General features: G+C 43.0%; 1 protein-coding gene across 1 annotated transcript; it reads left to right on the plus strand.

Annotated features, from left to right (window-relative positions):
• Positions 1 to 13,676: 13,676 nt before the first annotated feature.
• Positions 13,677 to 18,824, plus strand: C23H1orf53 (chromosome 23 C1orf53 homolog). Its single transcript, XM_032466809.1, has 3 exons — positions 13,677 to 14,234; positions 17,196 to 17,297; positions 18,594 to 18,824. Exons 1-3 carry the CDS (start codon positions 13,971 to 13,973, stop codon positions 18,663 to 18,665), a joined length of 438 nt encoding a protein of 145 aa, XP_032322700.1. The 5' UTR covers positions 13,677 to 13,970; the 3' UTR covers positions 18,666 to 18,824.
• The last annotated feature ends 1,036 nt before the right edge of the window (positions 18,825 to 19,860 follow it).

Here is a 19,860-nt window from a genome sequence, read left to right on the forward strand (position 1 = left end):
GACCTTTCAAATACCTGAATCAGGACACCTGCCAGGGCACTTCCCTCCCTGGTGATGTCTTGCAAGGTCACTACAGGTGAAATCTTTAGCAACTGGGCCACCGTTATGGAAAGGACTATCCATGCCCGACTGAGCGCCCCATCTTGTGCTCCCTGGAGATTTGAGCAGCACAGTTTTACAGCCCTTACTTTAAGCAGGGACAGTTCCTGCACATGATATGTACAGAAATAAATAGTAGCTAAAATAACTACTATCACTTAACTTTTATTGAAGTATAGTCGGTTTACCATGCTGTGCCAGTTTCCGGCGTACAGCATAATGTTTCAGTCATGTATATACATCATATATTCCTGTCCATAGTTTTTTCATTATAGGTTTCTATCTTAAGTTCTTTGAAGTATTTTATTCATCAGAAACTGACTTTTGCTCATGGTGTGAGATGGAAATCTTACTTTGCTTTTCGCATATATGCACCTATCTAAATGTCCTAGGACTGTTGACTGACTGGTCCACATATTCCCTGCTGATCTTCCGAGCCACGTCTGTGTTGTACCCAGTATCTGTGTCCAGCTGTTCTGAGCGGACTGTTCTGTTCCTGTGACTCCTAGCCCATCACTTCTCCAACCCCACATGGTCTTAATAGCTTTCTTTTACAATCTGCCTGCGTGTTTGATAGGACAGCCCCATCCACATCTCTTTTCAAAATTTTCTGTGGTAATCAGTTCATTTTCCTTCCCTATAAAATAATTCTATTTAAAATGATTCCTTTTTCTTTTTCAATCATCTGCTTTTCATGTTCAATAAAAACCCCTGTTGGTTTGTATAATGGGAAATGCATGGAATATAGGGATCAATTTAAGAACTGATATTGTCATATGGAGTCTCTGTTCATAATATTTCTTCAGTAATTTTTGTCACCTTTTATCTCTTTCCACGAAGTTTTATAGTTTACCCCTTATGGGGTAATGGTCTAGCACAGCTTTTGTTATATCCATCCCTAGGTAGTTTATATAAATTTTTTTAACTTGAAGTACAGTCAGTTACAATGTGTCAATTTCTGGCATACAGCACAATGTCCCAGTCCTGCATATACATACATATATTCATTTTCACATTCTTTTTCATTAAAGGTTATTACAAGATATTGAACATAGCTCCCTGTGCTACAGAGAAGAAGCTTTTTTTAAAAAAAAAATCTATTTTTATATATAGTGGCTAACATTTTCAGATCTCAAACTCCCACGTTTATCCCTAAGGTAACCATAAGATTGTTTACTATGTCTGCGTAAGTACTTTATATTTCTGACGCATTATAAATCTCTCTCTTAAAATTTTATCTTCTAATTGTTTATAACATGCATAAAAACAATAAAGTTGATTTTTAACATTGATTTTGATCATAATTGGTTAAATTCTCTCATTAGTTCTCATAATGAAATGAAACTTTCATGTTGTTTTTTATGACAATTTTGTAATATTTTACTTCTTTCCAAAGTTTATGATTTTTATTTTTCTTCTTTGTCTTAATGTTGATAAGGGCTTTCAGTACACTGTTGATAAAAGTGGCAATAGTAGACATCTTTTTCTTATTTCACATTTCAAAGGAGATTAAAGTTTAGCCATCTAGTATCGTATTTGCTGTAGATTTCTAGAGCTACATTTAAACAGTTTTGGAAAGTGATTTTCTAAGCCCAAGTGCCTACTGTTTTAGAAGTATTAAAATTTCCCAGTGAACTAGACTTTTTATCATTATGTAATATCCCTTTACATTCTAATTTTCTTTTTTGCTTTAAAGCTTATTTCATCTGATGTTAATGTAACTACAGCAGCTTTCTCTTGGTTAGAATTTGTCTGATACATATTTTTATCTTTTCTCTTTCAACCTTGTTGCACTAATATTTTAGTTATGTTTCCTTTATTTTTTATTAAAGTATAGTCAGTTCAGCATAATGTGTCAGTCATATATACATATATTCATTTTCATGTTCTTTTTTATACAGGTTGCTATGAGATATGGAATATAACTATGTTTCTTTTCAGCAGTATATAGATTTAAAATTCATTCTAATTATTTTTATCTTTTAAGTGAGAGGTTACTTCACTTCTATTTGATTATTGATACAGTTGAGTTTATTTTTGTAATTTTATTTTCAGGGATTACTTTTTTTTTCTGCTTCTTTCTGTTACTGCCATATTTTGGATTGATTTTTTTCCCCTTATGTCATTTTTTTTTTTCAAAATTATACACTCTATTTTATTCTCTTTGTGGTTATCTGGAATTTGGTAAGCATATTTAACTAGATCAAGATTACTCTAGAGCTTTTTCCTCCTCCCACACAATACATCAGTTCTGCTTCTCCTCCACCTGGCTTACAGCCTCCTGTTGACCATTGTTTGAGCTTTATTCAATAGTGTTTTTAAATTGCATTAATGAGACGTTAGTATCATAACTGCAAATACTTAGTCCTTGCTTAGCTTGCCTTACTCAGAGACTTTCATGTTTCATTGCTCATCTTCCCTCCTCACATCTTCTCTCTGCAGCACGTTGTCATGGAGTTCCTTCACTACATTTCTACTGATGGTAAGTAGTTTGAGTTTTGTCTGAAAAAATATTTGTTTCACACACTAGTGTGCTTTGATGTACGATTCCAGGTTGACGGGGATTTCATCCAGCATTCTGAAACGATTAAGCTGTTGCCTTCAGGTTTCTAAGGCTGCTGATTTCAAGCTGACTGTTGTCTAATTGTGATTCCTGAGTGGGGAGGTGACTTTCCTCTCTGGCCATTTTCAAGGTCTCCCTGTTTTAACATTTGTGCTGGACATTCACCATGATGTTCATCACAACTTTTTTTTTATCCTATTTGGGATTCATTGTACTTCTGAGTCTGAGAATTTGCATTTTCTATCAGTTACAGGAAACAATTCTTATTGTTCTTTCCCATCAACTCTGTTATCTGCATTTGGAATTCCAATTAGACATCTGATAGACCTCCTGATTCTGTCTTCCGTGTCTCCTTATATTTCAAATTCCCATCTCTTGATCTTTCTATGCATTTATTTAGGAGATACACACACACACACACACACACACACACACATACATACATACATATATATGTATGTGTATATGTATATAAAACACTCACTTCAGTGATGCTTAATTTACCCTTTAACTGACACATTGAGGGTTTTTTCTCTTTTTTTTTATTAAAGTCTAGTCAGTTTACAATATTACGTTGGTTTCTGGTGTACAGCACAGTGCTTCAGTCTATAGGAACATACATATATTTGTTTTCATATTCTCTTTCACCATAAGTTACTGTGGTACTGAATATAGTTCTTCTGTGCTATACAGAAGAAACTTGTTGTTTATTTATTTTATACATAGTAGTATCTGCAAATCTCCAATTCCCAATTTATTCCTTCCCACCCCCTTCCCCCACTGGTAAACCATAAGTTTGTTTTCTATGTCTGAGTCTGTTTGTTTTGTAAATAACTTCATTTGTGTCTTTTTTTTTTAGATTCCACATATAAGTGATATCATATATTATTTTTCTTTTTCTCTCTGGCTTACTTCACTTAGAATGATATTCTCCAGATCCATCCATGTTGCTGCAAATGGCATTATTTTATTCTTTTTTATGGCTGAGTAGTATTCCATTGTATAAATACACCACAACTTCTTTATCCAGTCATCTGTCAATGGGCATTTAGCTTGTTTCTATATCTTGTCTATTGTATATAGTGCTGCTGTGAACATTGGGGTGCATGTATCTTTTTCAATCAGAGTTCCCTCTGAATATAGGCCCAGGAGTGGAAGTGCTGGATTATAGACTTATTTTTATTTTTTTAAGGAATCGCCATTCTGTTTTCCATAGTGATTGCACCAAACTACATTCCCACCAGCAGTGTAGGAGGGTTCCCTTTTCTCCACACCCTCTCCAGCATTTATTGTTTGTGGACTTTTGAATGATGGCCATTCTGCCTGGTGTGAGGTGATACCTCATTGTAGTTTTGACTTGCATTTCTCTGATAATTAGTGATATTGAGCCTTTTTTCATGTGCCTATTGGCCGTTTGTATGTCTTCTCTGGAGAACTGCTTGTTTAGGTCCTCTGCCCATTTTTGGATTGGGTTGTTTGTTCTTTTGTTATTAAGTTGTAGGAGCTGTTTGTATATTCTTGTCAGTCGCTTCGTTTGCAAATATTTTCTCCCATTCTGTAGTTTGTCTAACACGTTGCGTTTTAAATGTTAGCTATTCCATTTTTCATTTGTGAATTTCCCTTCAGTTGTCTCTCCAATCTGTTCTGCTTTTTAACCTCCTGTGTTATTTCCATCTCATATTTTCGATTCTAATTTTTATTTTCTTAAACATTTTAGGCCTTGTTTTGTATCCTCTAACCAATAATTGGAAGTCTTGGTTGGTCAGATCGTATCATTTGCTATTTGTGTTTGCTGTTGTTTGCAATACCTTGATTCCTCCTCTGCTTCATAATTTTGTGTTGTGACGTCCTGGTCAGCAGGACTTCTTCTGTGGGAATCTTATGGAACCAGGATTGAGGTTTTATGTCTCTAGAAAGAACATATTTCTCTCCTTTTGCTTCATTAGGCAACCAGGGGTTGTACTGTATTAGGGCAAATTCTTGTTCTTACCCTGGCTTGGGTTTTACTGGACTTAGTAGGTATAATGGACTGAATTGTGCCCCCACCAAATTCCTCTGTTGAAGTCCTAAGCCCCACTGTGACTGTACTTGTAGCAGGGCCTTCGAAGAAGTATTAGGGTTCAGTGAGTCATAAAGGTGGGGCCCTAACCCAGTAGGACTGGTGTTCTTACAAGAGGAGGAGGAGACACAGGGCTGCACGCCCAGAGGGAAGACCGTGTGAGAACACGGGGGTGGGAGGGTTGGGGGAGGAGAAGATAGTCATCTACAAGCCCAGGAGGGAGGTCTCAGCAGGACCCAAACCTGACAACACCTGGACTTGGATTTCTAGCCTCCAGAGCCGTGAGAAGGCAGACTTCTCTCGGTTAAGCCGTCCAGTCTGTGGAATTTCATCATGGCCATCCTGGCGGACTAGCGTCTTAGGAAGCAAAACTTTAACCTCTGACTTGTGTGTGAGCAGACGTCTCTTTACAAGCTTCCCAGGAAGTCTGGGCAGAGGCAGGCAGGAGCCCTGCCTTCTCTCCCTTCTGGTGGGCAGACGTGTTGGATGGTCCACCCATTTAGTAACGGCAGGGGCCTGAGGGGACGGCTCTCAGCATGTCCCAACTCCACAGCAGGACCTCGGCTCAAACATTCATCCAGTGCAGGCCAAGGCCACATCTCCCAACTCCATGCAGCCACAAAACTCAAGGACCAAGACTGGAAAGCTCTCCGGGACACCAGCAGTGCCGGGGACAAATGACAACCCTGGTGTTCAGCTCAGTTTTCAGGTTTTGGTACCTAGAATTTTCCTCCTTTTTCAGGCTTACCAGTGCATTTAAAAGTACAGTTGTTTCATATTTCCACTTAGGTTTTTTGTAAGGAATACTTTTAAAGATCTCTACTATGTCATATGCCTGGAAACTGAGGTCCCCTTAGTCTCATTATAAAGAAAACCTTCCCAGAAGCTTTCCTGCGGAATTTCCCTCACATCTCATTGGCTGGGAGCCTTTGTAAATCCATCAGCGCAGGAAGAATGGGATTTCCGAGACTGCCTTAGACTGGTCAGAATTCATCACAGAGCCCCACGGGGGAGGAATGGACAATGAAACAAATTTGGGGAGTAAGGAGGAAAGAACTATTGTGGAGACAAAATATCCTGCCTGAAATGTGGATAATTTAGGGGAGATTGGGTAAATTAGTCTGACTACAGAATGCTTGACCTAGAGTAACAGAACACAAGACTAGAAAGGTATTTCAGGGGTCAAATTGAAGGAGTACCAAAAATGCCTGGCTAATGAGTTCATATTTTATCCTACATGTAAAGTTGTGACACTAAGGATTTTTGAACCAGAAGATGACAATGAGAATGGTGTGTTAGCACTGCTATTCTGACGACAGTGTTAAGAATGAAGTAGAGGAGGTTGGGAGCAGAGGCAGTAATTACAATTTAGGAGTCTTTCGTGGTAACTTAGGCATGAAGTGACAGTTTGGGGGACTGACTAGAAGCCGAAATCCAGCAGGGCTGCCATCCCTCAGGGGCTCCATGGGACAGCCCGTCCCTCGCCTCTTCCAGCTTCCTGGGCTTTTGGCCTCAATCTCTGACTCCGTTGTCCTATCAACACCTGTTCGAGGATTTAGCACTCGCACTTCACATGATCCAGGATAATCTCCTCATCTCAAAATCCTTAGCTTAATTATACTTGAAAAGATGCTTTTTCCAAAAAAGGTAGCTTTTACAGGTTCCAGGGATTAGAACCTGGACATGTACTTTGGTGGAAGAGGCATATCAGAGACTGTGAAACTGGATTTAAAAAAAGACTCAACTATTTGATGCTAAAAGAAACACACCTTATTTTTTAAATTTTTAATTTTTTATTGAAGTGTGTACAATTTTAGTTTCAAGTGTACAGTAAAGTGATTCAGTTATACATATACATACCTATGAATTTTTTCTTTTCAGATAAATTAGGGGTTGGGGATTAACAGACACACATTACTATATATAAAATAGCTAAACAACAAGGACCTACTGTATAGCACAGAACTATATTCAACTTCTTGTAATAACATATAATGGAAAAGAATCTGAAAAAAATACACTTTAAAGACAAATAAATTAAAAGGATAGGAAAAGAGATGGGGGAGGGTATAGCTCAGTGGTAGAACACGTGCTTAGCATGCACTAGGTCCTGGGTTCAATCCCCGGTACTTCCATAAAAATAAATACATAAATAAATAATTAAATAAATAAATAACCCTCCCCCCCAAAACAGGATAGGAAAAAACATACCATGACAACACGTCTCAAAAGAAAGCTGGAGTGGTTATATTAATATCAGACAAAGTAAATTTCAGGACAAAGAAAAATAGAAATAAAAAGGAACTTTTTCAATGATAATGGGGTCAGTTCATCTTGGGGACATGACATTCCCATATATTTACACATTTAAAAACAGAGCTTCAAAGAACATGAAGGAAAAGCTGAACAAATCGCAAGGAATCCAAAACTCTTTCCAGGGATTTCAGTCCTCATTGCTTAGTAATTGGTAGAATGAATAGAAAATTATGAAGAATATAGAAGACTTGAACCCACTAACACATAGCTTGCCCTAATGGTTATTTATAGAGCAATCCACCTAATAACAAGGCAGAACCCACAATCTCTTCAAGTCTGAGGTGGAGGGAGGGGTGGGGGGAAGGGACCACAAAAGGGCCCCAGGAATTTGGGGTGATGGATACATCTCAAGGGTGGTGACAGGTTCATGGGTGTAGCTTATCAAACTGCACACGGTAAGTATGTGCAGTTCACTGTAGGGTAATTGTACCTCATAATGCTATTTTTTAAAAAGAGACAATCAGACGAACACACACGTAACAGGTAACAGATCACATATCCATGCACATAAAGCTGGCCAAGAATTAGTATCTCAAATATGTAAATGATGCCTCCAAATAAGTAAGGAAAAGACAACACAGCAGGAAAATAGGTGAAGACTATGTGCAAGTATTCTACAGAAAAACAACACACGGGACAAAGGAACACAAAAAGACGTTGAATCCCACTGGAAATCAGGGAAATGTAAATTGAAATTGCACTGAAACACTATTTTACACCCATCAGATAAGCAAAAAATTTTTGAGTTGACAATATGCAGGGCTACCTAAATTCTTTTGTTTTTCATTTTTAATGACATTTTTTCTTTCAAATTTTAGAAGCAATACATGTTCACTGCAGACAATCAGGAACACACAAGAGCATACATTAAAAGACAGCAGTCACCCACAATCCCCACCGCCCAGCGATACCCACCAGTAGCATGTGTATGCGTTTCGTCCTCACATCTAGTAAGTTCTCTAAGCTCTTATATACTGCTGGTGGGAAGGTAAGGTAGCAAACCATTTAGGAGAACAACTTGATCATAACCAGGGAAGTCACAGACGCACAGACCTGCAAGCTCGCCGCTCACGCGGAGGCGTGTGATCTGTGTGAATCACACCACAAATGCATTACGGAGACAGGGAAACGAATACTCCAAAGAGCCTTTTTTATAATTTTATAGTGGCTATAAATTAATAACAACCTAAACCCATCGACATGAAACGATGAAATAAACTGAGGTCTATTTAGACAATAGGATCCCCTACATGATGAAGATGAATGTTCTGGAGCCACATGAATTAATGGACAAATCTCGTGAAGGTAACGGAAGAATTCAGGATGCCCTCCGGGTTCTCCGTGTTGTCACAGATGGCAGGATTTCCCTCTGTCTTACGGCCGAGTGGTCTTCCGCTTGTGTACAGCCCGCCCGCAGTTTCTTCATCCGTTCATTCATCGGTGGACACTTAGTTGCTTTCACGTCTTGGCTGCTGGGACTAGTCCTGCCGGGAACGTGGAAGTGCGTGTGTCTTTTCCGTGGAGCGTTTTTGTTTTCTTCAGGTAAATACGCAGAAGTGGAGGTGCTGGATACTATGGTAGCTCTAGTTTTAATTTTTGAGGAAACGCCATACTGTTTTCCCACCGACAGTGCACCAGGGTTTCCTTTGTCCACACCCTCACCAACGCTTGGTAGTTCTTGCCTTGTTACAGGTGTGTGGTGATAGCTCACTGTGGTTCCGACCAGCACTTCCCTGATGACTAGCGATGTTGAGCACCTTTTCATATATGCCTATTGGCCATTTTTATGTCTTCTTTGGCAAATTGCCTATTCAGGCCCTTGGCCATTTCTTAATTGAATTATTTGGTCTTTTGCTATTGAGCTGTATGAGTTCCTTATATATTTTGGAGACTAACCCCTTATCTGATATTTGTTTTGCAAATATCTTATCCCACTCCGCAGGCTGCCTTTTCATACTGTGAATTATTTCCTTTGCTGTACAGAAGGTTTTTCGTTTGAGGTAGGTTTTTCTTTTAATTCATTGAAAAATCTGTTTAATTATGCTCAGATCTGGCAAGTTTTTGTCATTTACAAGTAAAAATTAGTCATCATTCGACCAAGCTAAGCCTCATGTCGTGAAGGACTGATGCGAAAACAGGCAACTGAACCCTTAAGCAGCTGAGGGCTGCCATGCAGAAGGGCTGAAAGCAGGAGTGTGGCCTCCCGGCTCAGTAATGACACAGGTTAACACTTGTGAGCCTGGCACTGTGCTGGGTCTTCTATATACAGCATCTCATTTAAGGTTCACAAGAACTCAGCTCTGAGATGTTATTCACATTCCAGAGTAGGAAACCCAGGCTTAGAGAATTTCAACCACCTCAGTGTCACAGAACTAGAATGGGGATAGGGTAAGGTTCCACTACAGTCTGTGTGCCTTCACACACAGTGCTTTTTCCACATGCCCTGCTACCACTGAAGGATTTATTTACTCACTGGGTTATGAGGTGGGCACTGTTCTCGATGGCAGAATAAAATGTCAGGCAGAGTATATATGTTTCTACTCTCATGGAGATTAGACTCGTGGGTGAATGACCCCACCCACCCGTGTTCCAAATGTGCCGCGATGTAAAAATCCTGCTATGGAGCGAGTGCTGTGATTTTGCAATGCTCAGTCATGATGCTTTGCTTTTTCGGGTACCCTTGGTCCCAAGATGTGGTACTAACAGGGTTAGCTCACAACAATGTTGTCTGAAATGTGCCATCCAGAGACAGCATCCGATAGAGCAATCGTGGTGATGACATCTGTACAGAATTATACAAACGCAGCCATTCACACAGCAGCGGTGCCGTTAGACTGCACATCAAGATCCGATCCACAGTCCACGGGGTTCCACAGGTGCATCGAGTTTACACCTGCAGGAGACCTAAATGCTTGTGCTGTGCTGATCACTGAGGCGCAGCCCCGTGCCCACCACTGGGAAGATATTAACATGGATGGTACTCAGCCGACTAGTCAGACGCGTCCATGTCACGGGTATTTGACCTGAAAGTCAGTGTGCCTTTCATTCCGTCATGGAACAGTGGATGTGCTTTCTCCCTCAGGCAGCAGCGAGTGCAGAGAACAAGGCTCTGATTTGTATGTTGTATTTACTGCCTTAGCCGAGATCTCTGTGCCCCTGTGTTGGTATGTGGGAAATCCTACAAAACAGTGGCTGCCCGTATAATTTTGAAAGCACGATACTAATCCATGTATTGTAAGAAGGCACAAATGGAATTACATTCTTGGTAGCTTTCTGGCAGTGTCCTTTCTGGGAAATACAGTTAATACTGAATATACGTAAGAGTGGGTTTCCTCTCGAATACTTGCATAACAAAGGGGCCAGAAGTCATTAGTCTGGATATTTTCTGTGACAGTGACGGTGCATGGAGTTTATAATTGGAGTGATTGTTCAGGGTTAACAAGGCTGTACTTCGCTGTCAACATAAACTGACTTCATTTGAAATGCAGCCCGTACACTGCACTTACCATTAATTCAATGACTGTTTGGGGGGAACTTACTAAATAGATTGTTAATAAAATCACACTTACCTTGTTATCCTAGTATATTGTGTCTCAGAAAACAATAGACTGAGATCAACTGATGTGTTAACAAAACCCAAAGCTGATTCTTAACCATAAAATATTGGGGGGGAGGTGCATTCGTATCATTTCTTTACTGTGCGACTCAGATGTGGGTTGCCCTTACTCATTCATCTGTTCATTTCAACAAGCATTTCTCTCTCTTTTTTTTAAGCATTTTCTGTGTCCTTGTGCTGCTAGGGACACAAAGATCATTAAGATAGACCTTCACCCTTAAAGACCTCACACTCTGCCATTATAAAAGCCCTCACAAACACAAAACCATACAGTAAGAAAGGGCAAACATACAGACATGCTTTGGATGTTACGGGAGCACCGAGGTGGTGGTATCCAGCCCGGCCTGCAGAAGAAACAATGAGGAAAGTGAGCAGTCACGGAGGGCTTCCCAGAGGAGGGAGCATGGGGGCTGAGGCTTTAAGGACGGGTATAACTTCACCCCTCCAAGGAGATGAGGGAGATTTTTGTCAGAATAAATGTCACGCACCAAGTATGAACAAGGTATCCCCAGCACTTAGCAGAGGGGTTTGGTCCAGACTAAGTCCCTGTCATTTGTATTTACATCAATGAGCCCTGCTCTCCGTGGGGAGAGAAATGATAACAAACTAGAACAATGATGATAGCAGAGGAGGACAGAGCTGAGACACAGGGAGAGCAGGAAGGACCTGGTGATCGCCTGGATGGGGAGACATGAAGAGTCAAGGACCACTCTTGGGGAAAAAAATCTCTGAATTAGTTGTGCCTTTAGAAGAGAAAATAAACAGGCAAGTAGGATTCTGAAGGGAATGATGACTGAATCCGTTTTGAGCTTGGGGGCATATGTAAGCGGCTCAGTACAGCAGGTAGATGGGCAGTAGGGGCGACCCCTACACAGAGACCTGGGGGTTGTAAGCAGACAGGTAACAGATAAGAAGTGAAGATGAAACCAGGTAAGGACCCGGAGTACAGTGAGAATTAACAATGGAGTCCAGCCTGCAACCTTCTGTGGGCAGTGGGGGGGAAGCCAGTCCAGTTCTCGGTAGAGAATGACCCCAAGGATGGAGGAGGACCTAAGACAGCTGCATCACCTGCTCAGGTGGCCCATACACAGCACATCCCAGGGACAGACACAAAGCAGGAAGGTAGGGGCCAAGGACAGATAGCTCTGGGCAGGCAGAGCAGCCCTCCTGCCAAGATGGGGGGGGGGCTTGCAAACATAAATGGTTATCATTCCCCCAAAGACTTTTCTAAGACTGGCCCTGTGACAAAGTGTGTTCTGGGAAGTCCCATTAAATGAAACAAAGGTTCCCTAGAGGCAACCTTGGGGGCGTGTAACATCTGCTTTCAATCACAAGAACTGGGAGTGAAATGCGCTGGCTGAGGAGCATAACAGGTCATAACACACCATTCGGCTGTTTGAAAAACATCAAATACATAAATTTGTGTCCAAAAACAACTGTGCAAAACAGGCAGTATGGGGACAACATGTCTTCGGGTGACTCTGTGACTCCAGCACCAGTTCACCCACTGATAGCACGCTAACACTTGTAACTCACCAAAAGCTGACTCTGCGAGACAGGCAGGCATCTTTTCTGGGGCTTAGATCAGACAGTCCGATAATGTGTGCACCTGTCCAGTTTGTCAGAAAAAGGGCCCAATGCTGTTTAATGAATACGATTAAACAAGACTTCTATTTCATCTCTGTAAAATTCAGCTCCCATCCTTTGAATTAATGTCATGAACTATTAATAGGTCCTCATCCTCAATTTTAAAAACAATACAATCAATCAGAACTTCTAGATTTTTCCTTTGAGAATTCGGTTTGGCAAAATAACACAGAAAACACACAGGTGATTTATGGTGAATTCCCTTTTCTACTCACAGCTGCTCTTTCCCTAGCTTTACTGAGGGTCCCTCTTCAGCCTTCCAGGTTTTAAACTCTTCTCAGATCACTAAGCTGTCTCCAGAGCCTGAGAGCTGATTTTTTATTCTAACACAAAGGAAACAGATTTGCAAAATAGGATTCCAATGTATTCATTCACTGTGAGATTTACAAAGGACCAACGGGGCCGTTTAATCTGCACCTCCTGAACATCCAAGTATGGTTATGGGGTTGTATGGTAAATGCTGGTGTCAGAAAAGGGGTGCTGATGGTCTCTTCTTCCTCTCCTGCATCACTCAAGTCTACCCTTGTCCTCAGGGATCAGTTCCTGCGCTGGGTTCCTCCAAAACTGAAGAACACTTAACCACCGACTACTCTTCAAGCCTGAAACGCAGGCTGAGAGTGGGAGGCGGGAGTGGTGTTAATTTAATTCTAACGCCTGAAATTACCTCCTGGGTTTGAGCTAATTTTCTCGAATACTGTTTTGTGGGGGTAGCAGGATAACGTTCATCTTTCAGACCGGAAATATGATTTTAGTTTGGACTTCGCAAATACTTAGCCCTCGCTTTTGGTCCTCACTTTACTCTGGGCCAAAGAACCAAGCCGCAAAGGAAGGCTCGGCTCCCAGCCTCATTCCTGGCAAAGACCACCTGTAAATACTCAGCCTTTCTGGGTATGTCCAAGCTGGTGGTAAACAAACCTGGGGTATTCTGATCACTTTCTGGAATCTTAATAGTTGTGGCGATTATGCTGAAAGATACCAAGTCCAGTTTGACAAGAGAAAAGATGTCCACGTGTCATCTCAGAAGACCAATGGAATACTTGGAATGTAGGTCCCGTGAGTGGGAATGGCACGTTCTTCCCCGTCCCCGCTTCCTGTGGGAGCCTCCCCAGCTGCACTTTATCTCTAAGGCAGGGCCGGGTCCGCGCGCCCTTCGCCGACCGCCCCGTAGGGCTGGCCGGGCCTGAGCCCGGGGGTCGGGGTCCGGAGAGTCGAGGTCCGGATGCAGAGGCGGGGGCTCGAGTCCAGGTCCAGAGGGCGGGGATGGGATCGGGGGTCCAGGACCGGAGGGCGGGGGCGGGGCGGGGTCAGGGAAGGCGGGGTCCAGAGGCGCCGGCTTTGGTCCGGGTCAAGGGTCCAGGATAGGAGGTCGGGGTCAGGGATCGGAGGGCGGGATTAGGGGGTCAGGGCTCAGATCCAGTGAGCCCGGGCTGGGGTCGGGATCCAGGACCCGAGGGCGGGGTCTGGGTCGGGCCGTGGAGTCGAGGTCCGGGGTCGGGTCTCGGAGTCCGGGTCCAGAGGGCCGGGACGGGGTGGGGATCAAGGGCCCGGCGGCGAGGTTCAGGGGCGGGCTCCAGGGTCCGGGGCTGGGGCCTGGGACGAGGACCTGGCGGGCGCAGTCGGCACCGCCCCGCGACCCCGGCGCCGCGCCCCGCCTCCCACAGGCGGCGGCCATGGCGGTCAGGCGGGTCCCGGCGTCAGCGGGCGCCGCGCTCCGGAGGCAGCCGCCCGCCGCCCCGCCAGCAGAACCTCCCCGGGTCGGAGCAAAGTTCCGACAGCACCTCAGCTTCACCCTCTGCTCCTCTTCCGAGGGGGACCGAGGCGGCTCCGGGCCCGACTCGCAGGGAGGCCCGAAGCCGACGGCGGGGATTCTGGCGAGCGAAGAGTTAACAGCGGCGGAGCGGCGGATCGCGGAGCTTCACGAGGCCGCCTGCGCGGTGAGGCCCCGCCCCTTCCTCCCTGGCCGCCCCGCCCCTCCCAGGCCTCCCCCCCCGGACGGCTGCCGGGGGAGCCGTGCGCCTGCGCGGTGAGGCCCCTCCTCCCTGCCCCGCCCCAGCGGCCCCGCCCCTCTAGGCAGTGCCGCCCCTCCAAGAAGCCCCGCCCCTCCTGGAAGCCCCGCCTAGACAGCACCCCCTGGGTCAGGGACCCTTCGCGTACCGGCGGGGAAAGAGGTTGCTGGAGGCCCGAGCTGGACTGTCCTGGCCGAAGGCCTCTGACAGCGCGCACGCTTCCCGCTCAGAACTTTTCGCCTGAAAACTGGCCACGGTTTCCTATTCCGCGCAAAGAGTTAACTTGTATCCGTCCTGAGTATGAATTCGACTCGTATGAATGCGACTGTTTCTGGGCGGGGGTGTGTGTGTGTGGCACTGGGGGAGGAGGCAGAGGAGCCGAGAAGTCACAGGAAAAATATGTCGTGTGTTTATCTGCAGGATCAGTTAAACACTGCCTACAGTGATTTCAATAATGAAAAAAGTTCTTATTTTTAATTTATTTTAATTTTGCTACCATCCTTTTGTCCTTTCCACGCTCACGGAGCACAGTTACAAAGGACACTGTAATCAGGCCTTTCCATTCTTCCCAGAGAATTCTTGAACTATGTTTTCTTATGTTTTGAGGATTTGACAATTGCTTGTTAGCACTAGTATCAAAACTTACCATCTTCCTTCACGCTTTCTAACACCTCAGACTAATAAGTTTAAAGGTAGCGTGTTTATATTTTTATCCTTTTGAGAGAGCAAGTGAGTTCTATAATATAGACACAAAAGAGATATGAAAGTAGCCTGTTGAATACACTGCGTGTGGCCAGTACTTGTTAGGGCTAGTATTCTATGGTCCAACTTGAGCCAAAGGAGCAGAGAAGAAAACCTTGGAGGTTACCTAAAGTTGACTTTTTTTTTTTTTTTTAACTGACAGTAATCCCTGAGATCCACTGTTGGGCTCATTCAAGTGTTGAATATTCCGCACAAAGACTCTAGAAAATGACTGACAGCTTTTGATTGTTCTTGTTTATACTTTTTTATTTCTTTAATTTTTATACTCTTAAAAATAACATGTATAATTTGCTTCCATTCTTCACGATATAAATGTGGTAAATAGAGCAGGAAGTTTTATTCCCTGGAGCACACACCAGTGGCCTGGAAAGAGGTTCAATCAGCCTGGGAAAGGAAAGAAACTTTTTCTCACTCGGGGAATCCACACTTACTTGATCAGTGTCAGTATTGCAGGTTAAATGACCATCCAGGAGACCGTAAGTAAACCCAATAACAAGGTTGTTTTTATTTGTCCACAAATCAGGGCCCCCTCCCAGTGGTCCTTCCTCCACATTTCCAGGCAGCTCTCTTACCTGTCTCCCTGGGCTGACGTGCATCCCTGAACGTCTGTTCTGCAGTCAAACTGTTGGCATTCTTGCCACATCTTTGCTGCCATTACCTAAGACTCATTTACTGAGGATGAATTAAGTTTGTGTGGGCCACCAGTGAGCTCAAAGTTTCTCCATCAACATGGAAAGCAGGAGAGAGGCCCAGGCTCAGAAGCAATTGGTTAGACTCCCGGGTTCCAGGTAATTGCTCTCCGAAGACCCCCAGCCTGACACGTGGAAAGAAGCTGGCTAACAGAGTTCCTAGTATTCTTTTGTTTTTCTTCCAAGTCTTCCAAGGCGGGCTTGGTAAATAAAGAAGTGAGGTCTTGACAATCAGTCATTCTAAAGTAGTGTTTAGTGCTCCTGGTTTCAAGTAATCTGCCTCTGTGGTCACAAAGGCCCCTTAGACTGGCCTTGGGGCTTGATTGCTGCGTGTCTGCTGCCCTGGGCTCGCTCTGCTGGAGGGTCTCAGAGGAGACCTAGACTTGAACTCCAGTTGTCCTTTTGCTCCACGCTTTATTCACGAAGCGTAGTTGATTAAAACCCGAACTAGGGCAAAATATCCAGACATTAAGGAAGACACCCTGAAGATGTAGTTTGTCACATGCAAAAATATATGTTAGAAGACATATGAGTGTCACATGTGCTTTAATGAAGAGGCTGTATGCAGGAATCGTGCAGAGTGACTGCGTGGTAGAAGGGTTATATGAAAAGCCCAGGAGAAAGTTTCTCTTCAGAATCTCAAGGCTAAACTAAATAACATCACCCACGTGGCCCAGATCCACAGAAGAGCCTGCGTTATTTACTTTATCTTGCGACACCTTTTAAAAACCATGTCTGAGTGTAGGTAGAGCCTGCTTCTTTGGCATCTGAAGTGTTGCAGGGAAAGTTGCTTTTGATCAAACTTGTGAAAGCAGTGAGTGTTAACATGTTAAAACAATACTTTTATTTTGCTTAAAGACGGCACTAACAACACTCCAAAAAAAAAGAAAATAGTGTTAAAATGTGCAGTGGAGTAACACATCATGAAGGTAAGGAAAAGTGTTCCATAAAACCGAGGGTAATACTCTTTTGTGAGGACGGTTGGTTTTGATTAGCACCTTTTCTGTAAGTTTAAATCATTATCCACATATTTTAAGTAGTGAAATTGCAACTGCAACTTCTGAGTGAAAGTTCATTTTCAGCCTCTTAAGCTCTTCAAGTCATCTAAATCACCTGTTATTAAACTTGTTCCCTAGAAACTGAATGAAAAATACCGGAGCCACGGCTGTATAGTTATTGGATATAGAGGCTTTCTTGTTTTTCCATCAACTTCTCATTTTTCTCGAACTGTATATTTTCTCCTTCTGTCACATAAAGTTGGGTTGTGTCTAGTGTTGGAATGCATTCCGTCTTTAATTGCAAGTGCCACTAAAATTTCTGGGGAAGAAGTTTAATATTGTTTAAAGAAAATGTGGCGGCGTTTTATGAGTAGAGGTTCTGGTGACGAGATATGATGAGTACTGAGATGAATGAATGGTTTGATTTCCTGACTCTGCAGGCCGGCCAGCTGAACTATGAGGACCCGGCTACCGGCTACCTGGTGCTCACACAGCTGGCGCACTTGCAGAGAGGCGAATGCTGCGGCTCCGCCTGCAGACACGTGGGTACCAATTCTGCAGGACTATGGCCGTTTTAGGTGCTTCTGTGACTTCGTAAATACTTAGTAGTTGAAAAACCAATCAAATATTTACCAGGCTAAATAGACCAGGAGTGCACTTTTCACAAGCTACTCTAGCTCAGGACATTGAAGTCCTTAGGATCAACACAGGACTTTTTTAAGTTAATGAAATTTAGTAACATTTCACTGTGAGCATCAGTTGCTTGAAAGGCTGTGATGGGAAATTTATGGCAGGTCTTTATTACAAGGCAACTTTTCACAAGGTTGCAAATAAGTTGTGTTCACTGGGCAAGTACAAAGAGGGCAGGAAAAGAAATTCAGAATATTGCAAACTATTCCAGGAAGCATTTATTTTTCATTTTTTAGCTGAATAAATAGAAACTTGCCCAACATTGAGAAGTGGGTTTTCTTTAAATGATAATGATTTCCTTCCTTCCTTCCTTCCTCTTCTCCTCTTTCTCCTCCTTCTTTATTATTATCGTTATTGTTGTTGTTATTATTCCTCCTCCTCCCCCTCCCCTTCCGCTTCTCCTTTTCTTCCCCCCCCCAGCCCCACCCCATTTCATCTTTCTGTGGTTGTTTCTACTCTGCCTTTAAAATAACCATGAAACTCGCTGCGTTAAACTCAAGTGCCATACATTTCCCACAATGTACATTTCAGTGACCATCTACCTCTGAGCTCGCTGATTAAGATGAACTAACTATGTGATCCTTCCCTATTTTGAGCAAAAATTAAATGGGAACGGGTTCTTCACTGTAACTTTTTAAAAGCATACTAGTAAGTTAAATTGTGATATAGTTAAGATTAGAAACAGATAACCTCTGATTGTAGACCACTTTGTATGTTTTGGGGCAAGAAGGTATTATTTCCTTAAACTTACCCACTTTATAATCAAGGAGTAGACACTAAATGCTGGTAATTAACAGTAACCAGTATTGAAAAATTAAGCCTTCACTTTTGTGCCTGTGACATTGGCTGTTTCTAATCAAATGTGTAAGAGCTTCACCTGAATTGAGGACTGGAGGATTTTTGAAGGGTGAGTTTTTGACAGTAGAATTCTTAACGTTGGAAGGATGCATCTAGGAGGTGATTCTTGGACCCTAATTAGGATCATTTGCCAGAGGGTGCCATCATTCTCCTCTTAGCCTGCAGGAGATGGATCAAATATTCTATACAGCATTATTAGCAGTCTCTTTTTTTTTTTCACCGTGAGAAGTGTACTTTTTCAAGATGGTTGTGAAATAATTCAACAATAATGTATTTTATTTCTTTTGCAGTGTCCATATGGTCAAATCAACGTTAAAGACCCATCTAAAAAGAAGCAATTCAATTCATATTTTTATGTTTGACAACAGTCTCATCTCTGTTCTCCATCTAATTGAGCCTTATTAAAAAAATAAATAAAAGCCTAATCCAGGATTGCTTTCTGTGCTGTTAGCACTTGATAACTAGCATAATCAGAAGTCCATATACGAAAAGAACATCAATAAAATGAAAAAGCTAGCAAATGTTTGTGTGTTTCTGAAGCGGCACATTGATAGTTATTTTCCTTTCTTTTTGCTTCATTATCAGACATATGTTGAAGACAGAAAATAATGACTGTTCCACTAAATAAATGGTAGCAGTCGGGTCACATTAGTAGCTCTTCATTTTTTTTTTTATAGCCTCAGTTCTCCTACTGTTTTCTCCTCAGTGCTAACAACCCAAGGGAGGTTGCTGGCAAATAGAACAGTTTGAATACGTTCTTCATTTTATTTATATCTGGAGCTATAAGAAGGTGGATATAAGGCTATACCACGCAGCATGTGAGGACCCAAGAAGTGCCAGTCTGCGTCCAGCAATGCTCTCATCTTCCATCTGTTCTCCTAATAAAAACTTTAAATCATTCTGACTTGAGGGTCAGGCCACTTAAGATGCCTCGATTAAACCATTCTCTTTTCTCTCCCCCACATTTTACTCCTCCAGCTCTGATGTCACATTGCAGGCAAATCTGTCTTGGTACATCTTATTAGCTTTACCCCCATTGCATTCACTGCTGCGAGGCCCCTAGATTTCAGTCTTCAACCCGGTTTCTGGGACTCATGTCGACACCTCCTCCTCTGCTCCCTCTGAGGACGGCAACACCCAGGACGCCTTTTCTGTGCTGGTCAGTGAAATGGAAGGCTGGCTTTACCCAGAGCGAACCCTCAGCTTTCTCTCCTGACAGAATCTGAATGGTTCTCCAACTTCTCAGGGGTCTGCCTTAGCCTCTGCTTGTGGTCCCCAGTAAAGGTTTTGTTTAAAGATTTCTAACAATCGGAAGAGACATGAAGGGTCTGGTGCCTGCTCCCTTGTTCAATTCAAAACAGAAGCCCTTCTAAACTGTAGAAGTGAAAAGGGGCCCAGTAAGTGATACGCCCTGTGACTTCCGTTGTTCATTTTATATCAAAAAATTAAATTGTTTCCCAAAATTGTCAGCCGTTTTGGTACCCCAGTCTTTCTGATGCTCTAACTGGGTACCCTAAAGCAACACCCTCCCTGGACTCTGTGAAGTGTCAGCAGCCT

This window comes from Camelus ferus, chromosome 23, assembly GCF_009834535.1.
Source record: "Camelus ferus isolate YT-003-E chromosome 23, BCGSAC_Cfer_1.0, whole genome shotgun sequence".
Taxonomy (NCBI): domain Eukaryota; kingdom Metazoa; phylum Chordata; class Mammalia; order Artiodactyla; family Camelidae; genus Camelus; species Camelus ferus.